Raw genomic sequence first — 15,825 nt, 5'->3', positions numbered from 1 at the left:
TTATTTTACACTAGCGATCACTCTCACGGGTTCGATAGTATGCAATGCATTAGGGATGGGCAAATTTGTCCCAAGCTGCGTCACCTGTTGAAAAACATGCTCTCCTGGTAGCGCAAATCTGAAAACGGCTTGTTTGTATGGAATTTCGTATCACGCTCAATGATAACATGCGATAGCGGAACAGCTGTGTGCACGCTGGAGGGGAATTAATGTTACCTCCTGGTTTGGAAGCTCTTCTGGCTCCAGGAATCGGAAAACGGCTTGTTTGTATGGAATTTCGCGTCATGAATCTGAAATACCCTACACTCCTTTCAACGCATGGGAAGATACGAAAGATATTTTCTGCTCTTATATATCCCCGAATGTGATACTAATGTAGTACTACAAATATTACAATTTTACTTGTTTCCATTGTTCATATATTTTTATTTTATCCCAACATATAATAATACTTCAGAAAGAAATGATTACTCAAACTTAAACTTACGCATATGGTACACTTTTGCTTCGGATTATTTGCTATTATTCGTCAATTTATTTTACGTTATCTTTTTGCAAGGCCTAAGCTGCGCGGCTGTAAGTCTGCAATCTGCGGCGGTGCTGTCGTGTTTTAGTTTTCCTTTTCTTTGTCTAGCTATGTGCAAAACAAGGGTGGTTCCTTCAAACCTTCAAACGGAGGTTGTGATGAGCAAGTAAAAGAACAAAACCATCCACTCAATAACAGGGCGCCCCGTGGCGGATCTAAATGGAAACGGTTTCTATAAAGACTGATAAAAAATAATGTCAACTGAGTAAGTAGAATGAGACTGGGGTTTACGTTTAACACTGTTTGCCTAAAACAGACAGAACCTTTTTTCCACCTGTTCGCTAATATCGCCGCTGTAGACGATGTTCGCACTGTTTTGCTTTGCTTTTCTTGCCGTCTTCTTGCCGTTTTCTGTATGATGATTTTGCTACTTTGTAACGGCATGATCACAATCGATACGGTCTATTATGGTTCCGGTGCACGGCGCATACAGTTCTCGGCTGTCTTGCTTTTTCGTTCGGTCTTAAAGGTTGGTTTCTACCGGAGCCTACACTAAGATTAAATTAATTTACTTGTCGCAATAGTTTCATTTTCCCGTTAGTATCACATTTGTTTTCACTTTCACCATTTGTTGCCATGTTCATTATTTTTGTTTATCCATTTTCCATTCCTTTGCTTTGAGTACCTTTTTTCCCCCGTGCTAGAGGGATGATGCACTCCGCTCTGTCTCGCGCTAATGACTGGTTTGCTTTTGCCATATATTTGATTTGCTTCTCTTTATCGCGTCAGCTACAATTGCATTTAATCCTGTTTTTTTCTTGTAGCACACTAAAAACCCGCTGTTCTTTTTTCTTTAAACATGAGAGTTAAAAGAAATTGTCCGGAAAGAATGTTAGAATTAATTTGTGTGTGTTTAAAATCCTTTCCAGTTTGCGGATTAATTCAATTGCTATCTTAACAACTTCCTGTCGCCGATTAGTGTTGAAATCATCAGAAACCATTTCCTTTAAAACAACACTGTTTCTCCGTGTGTACGGATCCATTATCAGTTCATCAGGTGCTCAAGCCCCGAGCATTGTGTATTCTTGTGTGTGTGTGAAACATTTAATGCTTTCCATGTTTTTTTTCTTGTGAGTTTTCCTTAACATTATCATTACTAGGGTTGATTTGTTTCACAACGTAATGGCAAGATCAGTTTTGAAGGATACTTCCACTGCATCCCGTTTTTAGTGAAGTTTAGTGGTGATGGTGTACGTTGGCGGTTCGCCTGTGTATATCATTTTGTGTTTGTTTTTTGTTTCAATAACAGCAGTTGTGCTTGTTCAGTTCTGTTTGAAGAATGTTAAAATTAGTTGTGATGCTTTTCTTGCTTCTGTTACTAGTCCGTGCTTTGCGACCGTTGATGTATGTATGGTGGTGTGTACCGCAGTTATCCATATTGTAGCTGTGTGTGCTAGCATTCGCATGCTTCCATGTTGATGTAACTGTTTCCCACAGAAAATGTGTGGTTTCGTTGCTTTACAAACATTCCAATGTGTTTCGAAGGGAGAAATTACAGACAATTATCTTCGATCATTTTCCTATGCTTCTCCTAACACAACACTCGCGTGCAGTGATTGAACTTTAACCATGCTATATATAGACAACATATTGTCCCTGCAGTTATTACAATTATAGTGTTACTGTTACTAATGGGGTTTGTACACAAATGCCGCAGTATTTGCACGCGTTCTTACACTGCTGGAAAGCTAATGAATTACTAACACCTCGTATGCTATCGTATGTAATAGTTTGATTTTTGCTAGTATTGTTGTTTGAGCCTTTGTCTATGGAGTAATCGCGTATGCACAAGCAAACATCGATACAACTAGTTCCGGGGGATGGTCATTTTTTTGTTTTCTTTAAATGCTTCCTCTCTCTCTCTCTCTCTTTCTCTCTTTGTTTCTCCCGTTCGTTTGCCAGTTTGAATTAAATTTCGATTTTAAAATATACTGCAAGATACTAAACAAATTTTCCTGGGGGTGGCAAATGCGATACACGGCCGTTGCATTTGCCTCCTTGGTAAAATCGCTGATATGGCCATTTTCTGAATTTGCTTTAAATTTTGAATTACGAGCGAAGCTTGAGTACACGCATAAAAGACCGAGAGCTTATTGAAATGACTTTTTTGATTTGTGTGTTTGTGTGAGCACATTCAGGGGTGTTGAGAATATGCATCATTGTTGGGAGCAACACTGGTACAGCTAGAAACTGGATAGCCAGAGCTTTTCTTTTCCCAATAAAAAAAAAACGTTTAAAACATTTTTCTAACCCTACAGTTTCAATATAAATACTTACACATCTAGTTATACACATCGAAACACTGAAAAACCGTACCCGTACAGTACGAGCCTATCATATACAATTACACATATGGTACACATTGATGGGTGGAGAACAAACGACAGGAAGGCGCGTTCTCTCAACCGTTGCATGACTTATAAGGTAGTAGAGCAAACATATCTACAGAATATTCTTAATATCTCAATACACAAACAGTCACTACATACACTGGCTAGCGATGACACGAATCAGTGGTTCTGTCCTCAATTTTTTCGTCACAGCGTTCATCTGCTGCTGCGGAATGCACTGTGACATATGCTTCCCTCTGGCACAAGGCGTGTACAACTGCAACATACATTTACACATCGATGCGTTCGTGTCTCTATGGCTAATAATAACTGGATACGAGATGTAAACTAACACATGGTGTTGAGTATGGACTGGCATTCGAGATCTTCTTACCATCCTCATATCCCGAATTCCATCAAATTCCAACCATTCAGCTTTATTTACAAATTTACACAACTTTACACCCTGCACGCGCATTCTCGATCCGTGCAGGGGTTGTTGTAAGAATGGCTGTCCCATTTATTTTTTCCAGCAAGGAAAAACTGGACGCATGGGTGAAACTAACGGCTTACACCGCACACTGCTGCGCTGCTCTGCTGGACGTTAGTTGAGATATTTGCGGCACTTTTTCGAGCCACACGAGCATGGGATTTTTACATCCTCGAACGGGAACTTGTAGTCGTAGGTTAGCTCCTCGCCCTGCACGATACGACGCAGCGCGAAGATGATGATGTGTTTGTGGCCAAGAATATCAACGACTTTGGAGTAGCAGTTGGGCTGTAGGTGAGAAAGGATGCGATTAAATTATGTTAGATGATATAACACCGGGACTAAACATTTCACACAAAACCCATACCTCACACGAGTGATTGATGAAACGGGCCGCATTGCCGCGCATCGTCGCATCGACGACGAAGTTTTCATCAATCTTGAACATATAACATCCGATACCGCGGCTATCGTAGTACCGTTCGCGCTTGTCGGTTAATGTCGAGCGGATCAGCTCACCGGCGTACTCGATCACCATTTCACCTAAAATAACACAGGAAGGTAAACATTAGTTTTGAGAACACCCGAAAAGAAATCGCTACGGATTTTAGCTTTTAGCTAGATTTTAGACGTTTACAGTACCTGCTTCAATGTCACGGTTACAGAACAATCCACGACCGTGTATGTGGGATCGATAGACACCAACCGATTCCTTGGACGATTCCTTCAGCGTTCGGTAGCGCATTGCCATCGGCAAATTACTGCCACTGCCGCGTCTGCAAGCAAAGAAACAGATCACAATTTAGCTTCGGTTAAGGAGTTGAGATATTTTCACGACTTAACACAACTTACCGTGGAATGATCGTATCGTCGATGTTCTGTGCAACGATCGGCATCGGTTGTTTGCGGTGTCTGGATGCCAACCAGCTGAACATGTCGTACTCCGAGCGCGTACTGTACGGCTCACACCGTGCCGTGCCGTGTGGGTTCTCCTGCAGATCATCGAAATAATCCGCATACTCTGACGACCCATGCACCGCGAAGGCTCCATTCATGCCGACCCCGTTCCCGCCAGCACCACCACCAACACCGGTACCGCCCAACCCCGCTTGCTTCTTGTGGTAGAGTGGACTGTACTGCGTGCACTTCTCAACACCCGGCAGCTGTTCGAGCAGATACCGGATAGCGTTGGTCTTCAGACCGAGCATCTGTACACCGGCCATTTCCTTCAGTTGGCCTTCGGGCAGCGCTGTTAGACCGTGTGCGCGCCTTGCGATCTGTACCGCCTCGAACAGCTTGTCCCAGATTTCTGCGATCGAGGTTGACTTGTAGGTGAATCCATCCTGGGATTGAATTTCGTACAGCAGCTTCGGACTTGTGGAACGTGGAATGGAGGACTGTGTCTTCGGTACGGTTGCCGGTGGTGCTGGCTGTACCGTATATTGCTGCAGCTCCTCATCCAGCTGCAGCTGCTGATGGTGCTCTGTGGGCGATGGTTGCGACAGTGGTGATGGTTCTGGCTGACGAATCTTCCCGAACAGCACACTTTCCGCATCACCATTGTGTAGCAGGGAGTTATCGACACCAAAGCTTGATCGTTCCGTGTCACGGAAGCAAACATCCGACTCCTTCTTGGAGTCAAACATGGAACTGGCGATCGTTAGCAGCGATTGCTGGTTGGCCAAATTTGCCGAAGATTGCATTTCTTCCAGCGTCATCATTGGCATGGTAGTGGCGGCGGTCGTCAGTGATGGTGACGTCGCAGCCGAATGATACTCCTCGTTCAGCTCCGCCACGATCCGCTCCGTCTCGGCAGCACAATCGGCCATCGTTTGGAGCGTGCGATGATGGTGCTGCGGTCGTTGTTCCGCCTGCAGATCCTTCGATTGCCGCAGATTGTCGAACGCATCCATCTGCAGCGCACCCGATCGGTGGTGCATTTCCGCCTCCTGCTTCGTCTGCTGCTCGAGATTATCCAGGATTTCGGATATCTTATCCTTTATCTCCGGCGAGTCCGATTCACCATCGTTCATACTTGGCGAGGCTGCTCCGCTGCTACTGCCGGCTCCGCTATCCCCACACATCGAGGTGTCGTGCCCTTCCGCTAGCATTTCTTGCGTTTCCGCCTCTAGCGAATGTTTCAGCTCATCGATCCGTTGCGTTTCCGTGTCCCGATCGTCCTCGACGGAGTCGTGCGACAGTAGCGTAGGTTGAGGCGATTGAATCTGAACGGTTGAATCAGCAGGCGCCGAAAGGATCGGTTTGATTTCGATCTGTGCCGACATTGTAAGGGGAGTGTTTTGATGGTCGAGCGGTCCACCACCCAGTGGAATCAGTGTACCATTGCCATCAAAGGTTAGGCTGAACTGGAAGCTTGGTGTTATTGGTTGATTCGATTGTGGCTGTTGTTGTTGTTGCTGCTGCTGCTGCTGCTCTTCCATCTCCATCATCATGGTGGATTGTTCCACAGGCACTGGTGAAGGTGACGGTTCCTGTTGGTGCGATGATGGTGGCAACGGTGACGGTGTACAGCTTCCGTTCGTAGTGGTCGGTGTCATCATCGCCGACGTTAGCGGCGTTATTTCGATCGGTTTTATCTCGATCTCCAGCCGATTGTTGGGCTTGTTCGACGCGAGCAACTTATCGCTGCTCGCCATCTTCATCCTGTCCACATCGTTGGGTGATGCGCTGGGCGTGGATACACCGTACGGCGAAGACACCTGATGATTGTTCGGGATGATGGTGAACTCGTCCATCTTTTCCGAACATTGCTGCTGGAGCATCTTCAGCGGTGGCGGTGGCGGCGTCTGCGACACTTCGGCGTTCTTTTGCTGCATCACCGAGGCCTGCATCGGTAGGACCCGATTGGTTGGCCGGTTCTGTACGGTGGATGAGTTATTGTTTTGGCTGTTGTTTTGATTAGTTTGCTGTTGTATCGGATTGACCACGTTGGTCGGTATGTTGGAGTAGTGCGGCATCGGGTATGGGGCCGTGGGAAGTGTGATGCTTGCCGGCTGTGATGGTGTGATCGTGATTGTGGATGCCGGCATCGACACCGGCACTGGTCCAACCGCGTTAGAGCCACCGGTGTTTGCGAGCGACAGCGTAATTTGTCCCGCACTGGAGGACTTCTTGGACAGGGAACCCTTGCCGCCCTGGGTGATGGTGATGGGTTGCGACTGAAGTTGCTGCTGCTGTTGCTGCGGAAGACCTGCCAATTGTTGTTGCGCTGTGGATACGACGTTCATAAGCTGCTGGTACGGTTGTTGCTGCCCTTGGAGTGGTTGCGCTTGCTGTTGCGGAGTGCCGTAGCTGATCATCTGCGTCTGGCTGGTGTTCATTGGCAGCATAGTTTTCTGCTTCTTCATATGCGTTCCCTGCCCATTCACGTGTCCCGGTTTCTTGTGCGTTGCACTGGTTGGCTGGATAATCATCATCGGACCATTGCTGAGGGTAATCCCATTTGTGACAGGCGACGCACTGGTCGACACGGGGGGCTGTAGCTGCGGTGACAGTTTCTCGATCACCATCGATGGTTGCTTGATCGCGCTGACCGTCAGTTGGTTCGCCGCGATCGTTTGCAGCCCATTCCCATTGACGTTCGGTTTGATCGGTACCAGCTGTGATGAGTTGTTTACCGCACCGATACTGTTGCTGGTCGGTATTAGGGTGATGCTATTCTGCAGCAACTGCTGCTGTGGCACTGGTTGGGCAGAGATCATCAACGGTTGCGGTTGTGGCTGGGACAGCTGGTAAATCGAAGCGGGCGGGGTCGTCGATGGTGGCGGTGAAAGCAGCGAAGCGGAGTGTGTCTTCTGTTTCACTGGCTTTGCAACGATCTTCGGTTTGGTGTAGTTGGTCGTTTTTGTAATTGGTTTGATTACGTTCGAAACCTTGGTAGAGGTCGTCAGGGCTGTGGCCGTCGTATACACGGACGATGAGACGATCGACTGGAACGCGGCGGCAGATTTGTGTTGCTGCGACGCAGACACTACGCCCGTGCTGGTTGTGATTTGCTCGGTACCGCTGCCTAACACCTTCATAGCGGTGTTGGGCATGACTTTGTTAACCAGCTGTGGTTGTGCCTTTGGAATGGTCGTCTTCATCGTCGGCTTTAACGGTGTTACGATCGACGTGGTAGAGGAGCTTGAGGAACTGGTGGCAATTGTATTGATGCTCGGTTGAATACTGATTCCAGAGGGCGAGGATGTTTCTAGCTTCCAAAGTTGTTGCTGCTGCTGCTGTTGTTGCTGTTGCTGGAGAGTTCCAATCGGTTGGTGAGACGTCTGTATTGTGGCTGGTAGCGTACCGGTCGTGGAGGAAACCACCGCCGTCGGTTGCAGTGGTGCCTGTTGGAAGATGGTTTGCCCACCATTTCCACCAACACTCGTGGACGTTTGGATCTGGACCGGTGTGGGTGCCTGCGAGGCGACGGATGCGCTAGACGTTCCAATCTGCATCGGCTGACCGGTACCGTCATTGTTCAACACCACGTACCCTGTGGGCATTTCGACAATCGGTTCAATCTTGCTAGCCGCAAACACTTGCGTTGTAGTAGCGGAAAAGCTTGAATTTTGACTCAACACACCTTGCATCGCCGTGGCGGATACGAACTGCTGCGAGGACATCACGGTGTTCTGCACGATCGTCTCCAGCCCGTAGTACATCGAGGGGCTGGTTAGGTACATGCACCCCGATGCCGGATCGGTCACCATCATCTCGAGCGTCGGTTGAGCGGTGGCGGTTGCTGCTGCCGTCGCACCCAGCACCATCTGTTCGGTGGCCATCATGCCGCACTGGATGGTGGCCGCTTGCGGTTGCACGATCGTACCAATGACCTGCGGCTGGGTCGCGATCTGTAACGCTCCAGCCGGGATGAGCGAGTAGCCACCGGTGCCGTTCGGGATGAGAATGTTGTTGGCCGTTGCCGCAGCTAGCGTTCCCGCATCCGTCCCGGTCGTGGCCATCGCGAATCCGTTTTGCGTGAGCATGTTTGCTGGTGCCAGCTGATACTGCACCGGACTGTGCGTCGCTGTCAGTGTACCCTGGTCGGACAGGTAGGATATTTGGTTGCCTCCCACCTGCTGCACAAGGATTGGCTGGTTTGCGGGCGACTGCGCCTGGAAGATGATGTTGCCTGGTGTTTGCTGTGGCGCCGCTGGCGTTGCTGCCGATCGGATCAATGGATACGAAGCGTTGATCAGCTGTATCTGTTGCTGCTGTTGCGACTGTGGTGCAGCAAGGGTCGTTTGCAGCTGACCTGTCGGCTGACCACCGATCATTGCCGTCGATGGATGTATTGTCATCGTTTGTTCCTGCGGTTGATGATGGTGCTGTTGCTGTTTGGTTTTCATCTGCATAGAAGCCTTCGGCATACCGTTCGATGTGATTGTGCGCTTCGTTTTAAGCGCACCCTGCTGCGGGTGTTGTTGCTGGTGCGGGTGCTTTGTGACGACCTTCTTGGGCGATGCGGTGGTGTAGACAATCTTCTTCGCGCTCGGTTGCATTGCCATCTGTTGCGTGCCACCGCTCTGTAGAATCGTTTGTTGCTGCTGCGGAGCGGCTATCGTCATCAGCTGCGGTTGCCCGTTCGGTCCGATCGAGATGATCTGCGGTTGCTGCGAAAACACACCACCGAGGGCTTGGGCCGTGCTGAGTGTGGTTGTCGTCATTGGTCCCGTGCCGGAAGCTAGACTGTGCGGAAGTGCGATTGACGATGCGGTAGGTGCGGGTTGAATAAAGCGCTGCTTGTTCTGCACGAACTGCTGCGCACTGTTGTCCTGCAACACCTGCTGCTGTTGCTGTTGGGATTGCTGCTGAAAGGTGGCATTCGAAAACTGGTTCGTAGTGGCAAAGATTTGTCCTTGCCCGTTCGGTGTGGAGATGATCATGTTTCCACCTAAATTCTGCAACCCAACGGAACCCGCCTGAAGCGTTCCCTGGATGGGGATTTGCTGTGCCCCCGTAGCGGAAGTCTGAATAGGAATGCCGTTCGATGAGAGCTGATTGATTGTGATCGGCATCGACGTCGGCAGGTTGGACAGTATCGCTTGATTACCGTTCAAGTTAATAGTCTGGCCGGTTTGCAACACGGAGATGGTTTGCGGGTGACCGCCAGGTTGTGATGCGGCCGTAAGATAACCCGTCGTGTTACCGTAGATATCGGTCGTAATCGTTTGCGGTTGGGATGTTGCTTGGGGAAGGATAAAAGTATTGCCGGCGGTACCTGCTATCTGGCCGGTGATGATTTGCTGCTGCTGTTGCTGCTGTTGTTCGGGACTCAACAAGCGAGGTGATCGCGTTTCGGATTCAGATTCACTGGTGGACAACACTTCGCACGAGCTAAGATGTCGTTGATACGATTCCTGGTTGCGATACGTCGCCTGGCAACGATCACACTTCACCGGTGCTTCGATCATTGAGCGCGAAGAGTAGATCTTCATCTCTCCTACCGTGCCATCGAGACAAATATCGTCCACACCATCGAGCTGCGATATTTTCAGCTTCTCAAATACATTTCCATTATCCGACGCACCATCGGTCACGGTTGTGGATTTTTTCACCGATGACCAAGAATATTCTTCCTGCACGGACTTGCGACGTTCCTCCATAACAACGTTTGTGTTCGCCGTTGTTGCGGCCAGCGTGGATGTTGTCGTCGTGGTAATCGTAGACATAGACCCACCGAAAGTAATATCCTCCTTGATGCGTCCCAGCGAAAGTACATCCGAAAGCTTTATATTGTTTTTAGCTATTTTGCGACGTTTAGCCACAACTGCCGCAGTCGATTCGAGCTGCTTCGTACTCCAGGAAAAGCTACCCGATCGTTGACCACGAGGCTGCTGCTGTCCGACCGCTACGATTGCTTCGAGAATATCCGATTTGCTTCTTTTCAGCTCCCGATGATTTGTGGCATTGGAGGTGGTTGGTTTCGCCATTCCGGATAGAAGTGCATCCTCCACGCCGGGAGTGGCAATCGTTTTAGCCCAGCTATCATTACTTAGCTCAGATCCAACCCCACCACCAATTGCCTCATGCAGACTCTCCATATCATCCACATCCATACCGGGGTTTTCTTCCGGTTTGGAAGAATGGCCACTCATGGTCGTTGTTGTACCAGACGACGAACAAGAAGACCCCGCACCATTACCGTGCACCTGAATCATTCCCGGGTCCTTTAAGATGTCCACATTGAACGTTGCGTCGGTTTTCAGATCCATTGCGAGCAAATCCTCGTACGTCATCAGCTTGGGAAGAATGTCCAGCATCGAAATACCATCGAGAATGTCGTGCGGCAGGTCCTCGAAAATTGCATCCTTTATTTCCGGCGGCAAGAGGTCGTTCGTGTTTTGGGGTTCCTCGTCGTTTGTGTCTTCCCCAGTGCTACACACTGGATTCGATTCGCACAGCGATTGAAGTTGCTGCTGCAGTTGATGTTGCTGCCTCGAAGCACCACGATCTCTTAGCGTAGCGGAACCTAACAACTGCGTTGTGGTTGTGGTGGTCATCGTCGTAGCGGTTGAAGACATTGAGGATAGCAAATGTTGCTGCATAGCGTCAGTCTGCAGTGCATCGACATCTTCATCTTCCTGGTTGTCGGCGTACTGCAGGCTGGTATGCCAGCGGGCGATCTGTGTGAGACCCCACTGCACGGTACTACTGTTCGATGAATGATCGACGGTAAAGTTCTTGCCGAGATCGGTACCGTAGCCGTAGTTGTTGCTCTGAATCGATGTCTTGATTTGATACGATACAATCTTCCAAGGCTCTTTGGCTGACCAGTACAGCCGCGTACATTCAAAGTCCGCTGGAATGAGAACGTCCGCATGGTCACTGAACGTCGGTACCACGTGTCCCAGACGCCGTACATTCAGCGATCCAATCATAAACTGCACCCGGTTCGGTTCTACGTATCGCTTCTTCCGTCGATCTAGTTCAACGTAGACGGAACGTGCGATCTCAAAGTTGCGCTCTTCAGGACATCGCTTTTTCTTTGCCTCGCCCGCATGGGCCGTACAGTATACCGTCTTATCCAACATAAACACACATCCGATACGCCTCGCACAAGGGAAGTGGTAGTGCTCACCGCAATTCTTCACATTGCATCCTACAGTGGCTCCCTTCACACCGCAGTGACAACACTTGATTAGACGGCCGCGCGATGCAGCCGAATGGACATTCTGCAGTGAACCATCGATTTCCTCGAACACTTCTGCCGACCAAAGGGCACAGTTGGTATGTACCCAATTGTTTTGGCCACAATAAAGCAGCCGGGACTCGTGCAGGGTCATTCCTTCGCCTTGCTGCTTGCACAGCATGCAGTTCCGGGTGTCTTGTAGTGCCTCCTCTGTCTCGTGGAAGTAATCCGTTAACTCGTCGAGAGGAATGTCAATCTGGGGTACCTTTTGATCCAGTGTTGCTCCAAGTGTTTCAAACGAGCTTCCGTCCATATTGTTGGACCCATGTTGGAAACCACCCCGACCATTCATACCGCCACACCCAGTGGATGAGTGGTATCGATCGAGCCCAGTCGTTTGGTCGACCTCGCCGCACATGGCCTCCTCGAGCGCATCTGTGCAAGCCTTTGTTTCGTTCTGGAACCATGGGAATGTTTCACTCAAAAACTCCTTGTATGCCACCGTTAGCTCCTCAGAGCCAACCATTTGCAGCAGCGTGTTCATATCATAGTGAAAGTCCTGCAGTGAATAGTACTCGTTTGCGTTGATTTTCTGCTTAATGTCGACCAAACTGATATCTCCCCCGGTCGGTGATCCTTTGCCTGGAGTTATACGAGCAGAGCAGTAACATTTGTTGAAACTATTGCCCGCTACGGGAACTACGGCGTAACCTGCACCCGTGTTGCTATTACCGCTACTACTACCACAGCTATTTTCGCTGCTAAAGTCGTAGATCGAGTCTTCGTCCAGTTTGGGTTTTTTCGATGCTGATCCCGCTGCAGATGAAGAGAAACTCGACGTGTGATCCACTCCTACCGAAAAAGTTCCTCCGAAGAAAGAAATGTTCTTCCCGTTCGTGATTGAACCCGCAGCAGCACCACAAGTGCAGTTGGGTGATTTTTTCCGTGGGCTAAGCTTGAGAAGGGCACAGGCCTGGCGACTTTTACTCAACAATTTCACCACGCTTAGGAGACCTGCTTTAAACTCTGCCGCCACTGCATCACGCCATAGATGGGCAGTACTATCACCATGCTTGGCGCACTTTTTGCAGATGAATTCGATGTTTTCCGGCAACACGCTAAGCATGTTGTACTGTTCGTCCGTTAGGCCTTCACACCGTGCGTGTACCCATCGGCGACAGTCGCCACACTCCATCATCTTCAAATCGAAGTCATTATCTTCGTAGCACTTCTGGCACAGTGGACAATAGTTTCCCTTCTGTCGCAAACGAAAGCACGGTGTGCACATGGGAAGATTGCCGATAAACTTCGTAACGTTCGTTGTACCACAGCTTTTGCAGCGTAAACAACTGGCACAGATCAGTGGCCGATCCGCACCGTGTAAGCGTTTGCTCGTACCGAGACATGTAGTATGATAGTGCTTGGTACACTTTTGACACTTCACCTTAGCGCCTGTGGCCATGTTGCAGCTGAAACATACAGTACATCGTGGACACATCCAGTTGAACCGGGCAATCAGTAGCTGTTCCTGCTGTTGCTGTGGCGATGCACCTAGAGTAACGTCCAGCAAACTCATGTTGCCCGTATCATCCAGTCCCGTCCCTGTGCCAGTTCGGAGATTATACTCGTCCTTAACGCAGTACTGATGATACGGTTCACAGCAGCACACACAGAATAACATGCTTTCGAGGCCTGCACTGCCGCATAGAAAACAAAGCGCCCGGACCGGCATCGATTCCGATAGGATTAGTCCGAACCCAGTCCGACTAACCTCGGCTGGATCGTAATTTTCCCAAAAATCTATCGAAATCATCGGAATATCGTTGAGTGTGCGAATGTTCGAGAATGATCCCATTGCTCCAGTTAACCCACCGGTTGTTGATAATTGCGAATTGCGGTTGCCGAGTGCAACTAACGATGACGAAACTTGGGATTGCTGCTGCTTTCGGCCACTGGTGTTAGACGGACCCTTGCCCATAGCACCCAAGCCAAACTGTCTCGATGCTTGAGGACGGAAGGAACTGGTAGTTTTCCGAGTGGCAGGCTTATCGACATTGTCTTCCTGCTTCTTAACTGGTGCTGAAGTAGAAATCGTCATGGATAACGATTTCACCTGTTCTTCTTTTACAGGAATCACATTCGCTACCATGGAACTAGCATTAGCTTGAAGAATATTGGCCTTCAAATCAGTTGTTGCTGTTGCATCCTGGCACTGCTCTTCTTTTTCATCATCCACGTCCGGAAGTTTGTCTTCGTCAATCACCAACTCTTTCTCCGTCGATCCGCTAGTATCTGGATCGAATCGATCGCCCTTTGTTGGTGTTTCACGCACTTCGTTCGTATCTTCATCGGGTGTGGCAGGTGGAGACAGAGTTACCGCCGGATCGATACAGTCGCTACAATCTTGCTTCACGTTCGACTTCGTCGCACGTCGCTCTTTGTCCATAAGCGGCAGATCTTCGGCTGGTTCAGCCGCACTATCACTGGGTGGAGTTTCGATGTTTTCTAGCGCGCCACCGCTCGGTGATCCAACCGAACCGTCCTCAGGAAAGGTTGCTAGCGGCTGTCCAAGTACGATTGACGCACTTCGACAGACATGCTTCACCCGTGGTCCCTTAAGATCGATTCGTTGCCGTTTGTCTGTCGCTGTTTGGTTAGCTCCGGCCGTCGTTAGCGAACCAGCACTGGGGGTTGCAGTTGGTTGAGACGAATTGGCACCAGTTGAAGGGACTGGGTTTTCAGATTTCGTTTCCACCGTGGTTGTTGCTTCAGTTTGCTGATGACTACTCGTTGCTTCCGATTTACTTCTCGTTCGCGGCGGCTTAACCGGACTATTATCCTGCTCTTCTTTGATATCCTTCCGCGCAACGACAGATGCGGCCACCGACGATGAATCTTCAAGCTTCACAGTATCCTTCTCTTTCCGTGGTTCTCCCGATGTGAAAATGTCTTCCTTTCCAGCAAGTGGACTCTTGCCACCGGATGAACTTGCTCCAGACGAGCTGCTTGGACTTGCCGCCATGATGCTGTTACGCTCATTACCAACAAGATTCAGTTTTATCTGCGGCACACTCCCGAACGTGTTGTTGTTTTGAGAGAGTGGGTTAATATGGAGCGCTAGGAATGGGTTAAACGACTTGTTGAAACCCTCTGCTAAGCTGCCGGGTTTCTTATCACCGCTGGTCCACAGAATACGCGAAGTACCGTTCGTTGGTCCGTGCTCCGCAATACTGTTCGCGAAGAGGTTTCCCTCAGTGGAAGGATCTTTCTTCAACGTGCCGGTGCATCCCGATGTTCCATTGCCGGGGGGTTCGAAGTTTCGCATCGTTAGCGGCAACGTTTGGCCCAAACGAATCTTCAGCACGGGTGGTAACTGAAAACTACCTAGACACTTGCGCAGCCAGCACGCATGGCAGCGTTCCTTGAAGATGTGCCTTGTTTTGACCGTGTCCGGGCGCATTAACAGTGACGGTGGTGTGATGAGACATTTGCCCTCATTTTTACACTTCAGCATAGTAACTTCCGTCCCTGCGCCAGGTTGGGTCGGGCTGATCATGTTTCCCGTTGCTAGCTTTTTCACCATCTTTGAAATGAACTTACGACACACATCACAGCAGCTTACACCGTACTTTTTCGTCGGTTGCGCGTAGTACCGAGAATTCACCGGTATGCTGCAGATACAGCATGCGGCGCCAGAAGCGTTGCTCGAGCCGTTTTGAACTGCAGCCGAAGGGTTGCCAACACCAAGCGCAGCTGAGAATAGTTTCGAAGCGTCAAGTTTTGCTTTCGCTTTCAGATGCATCGTAAAGAGCCCTTCGGGCGTTCCGTTACTTGTTCCCAGCGTTGCACCGGCTGCCGATCCTGTCGCCGATGGTGCCGCCGAATTTGGGGTATTAGATGGCACGGGCTGTGAGTTGGAGTTGATGGATGTAATACTGTTTAATACTGCCCCATTGATGCCTCCAATACTATTGCTCGCGTTGTTGAGCAGCGAGGTGGCGAACTGAAGCCTTGGCTGGCGAAGGATTCCTTTGCCAAAGATTGAGGCAGCTGCCGCGAGATTCGTTGTGCTGGTCGTCGAAGCACCGAGCGTGGACGATGCGATCGCCGGAGAGAGCTGCGATGGTTTAACAAGCTTCGAACTTGCGCTCTTGGTGCCCGGTGCTAGTGGACCGTCCGTGAGTGATGTTTTTGCGAATGGATTAATACTGATGGGTGTCATTAACGAACGGTCACCCGGTGGACTTCCTTCCGATCGAGGATCGATGTTTGGATGATGAGC

General features: G+C 49.6%; 1 protein-coding gene across 1 annotated transcript in view; it reads right to left on the bottom strand.

Annotated features, from left to right (window-relative positions):
• Positions 1–408: 408 nt before the first annotated feature.
• Positions 409–15,825, bottom strand: part of LOC128298914 (histone-lysine N-methyltransferase trithorax) — a 107,123-nt gene continuing 91,706 nt past the window's right edge. The window contains exons 3-6 of the mRNA XM_053034722.1: positions 4,259–15,824; positions 4,049–4,182; positions 3,774–3,949; positions 409–3,694 (exon numbers count right to left, since the gene is read on the bottom strand). Of these exons, the coding sequence (XP_052890682.1) occupies positions 3,521–3,694; positions 3,774–3,949; positions 4,049–4,182; positions 4,259–15,824 (12,050 nt within the window). The 3' untranslated portion in view covers positions 409–3,520. The remainder of the gene's footprint in view (positions 3,695–3,773; positions 3,950–4,048; positions 4,183–4,258; position 15,825) is intronic.

The sequence above is a fragment of the Anopheles moucheti genome, chromosome 2, assembly GCF_943734755.1.
Source record: "Anopheles moucheti chromosome 2, idAnoMoucSN_F20_07, whole genome shotgun sequence".
In the NCBI taxonomy this organism is placed as follows: domain Eukaryota; kingdom Metazoa; phylum Arthropoda; class Insecta; order Diptera; family Culicidae; genus Anopheles; species Anopheles moucheti.
This window is presented reverse-complemented; position numbering and strand designations above follow the sequence as displayed.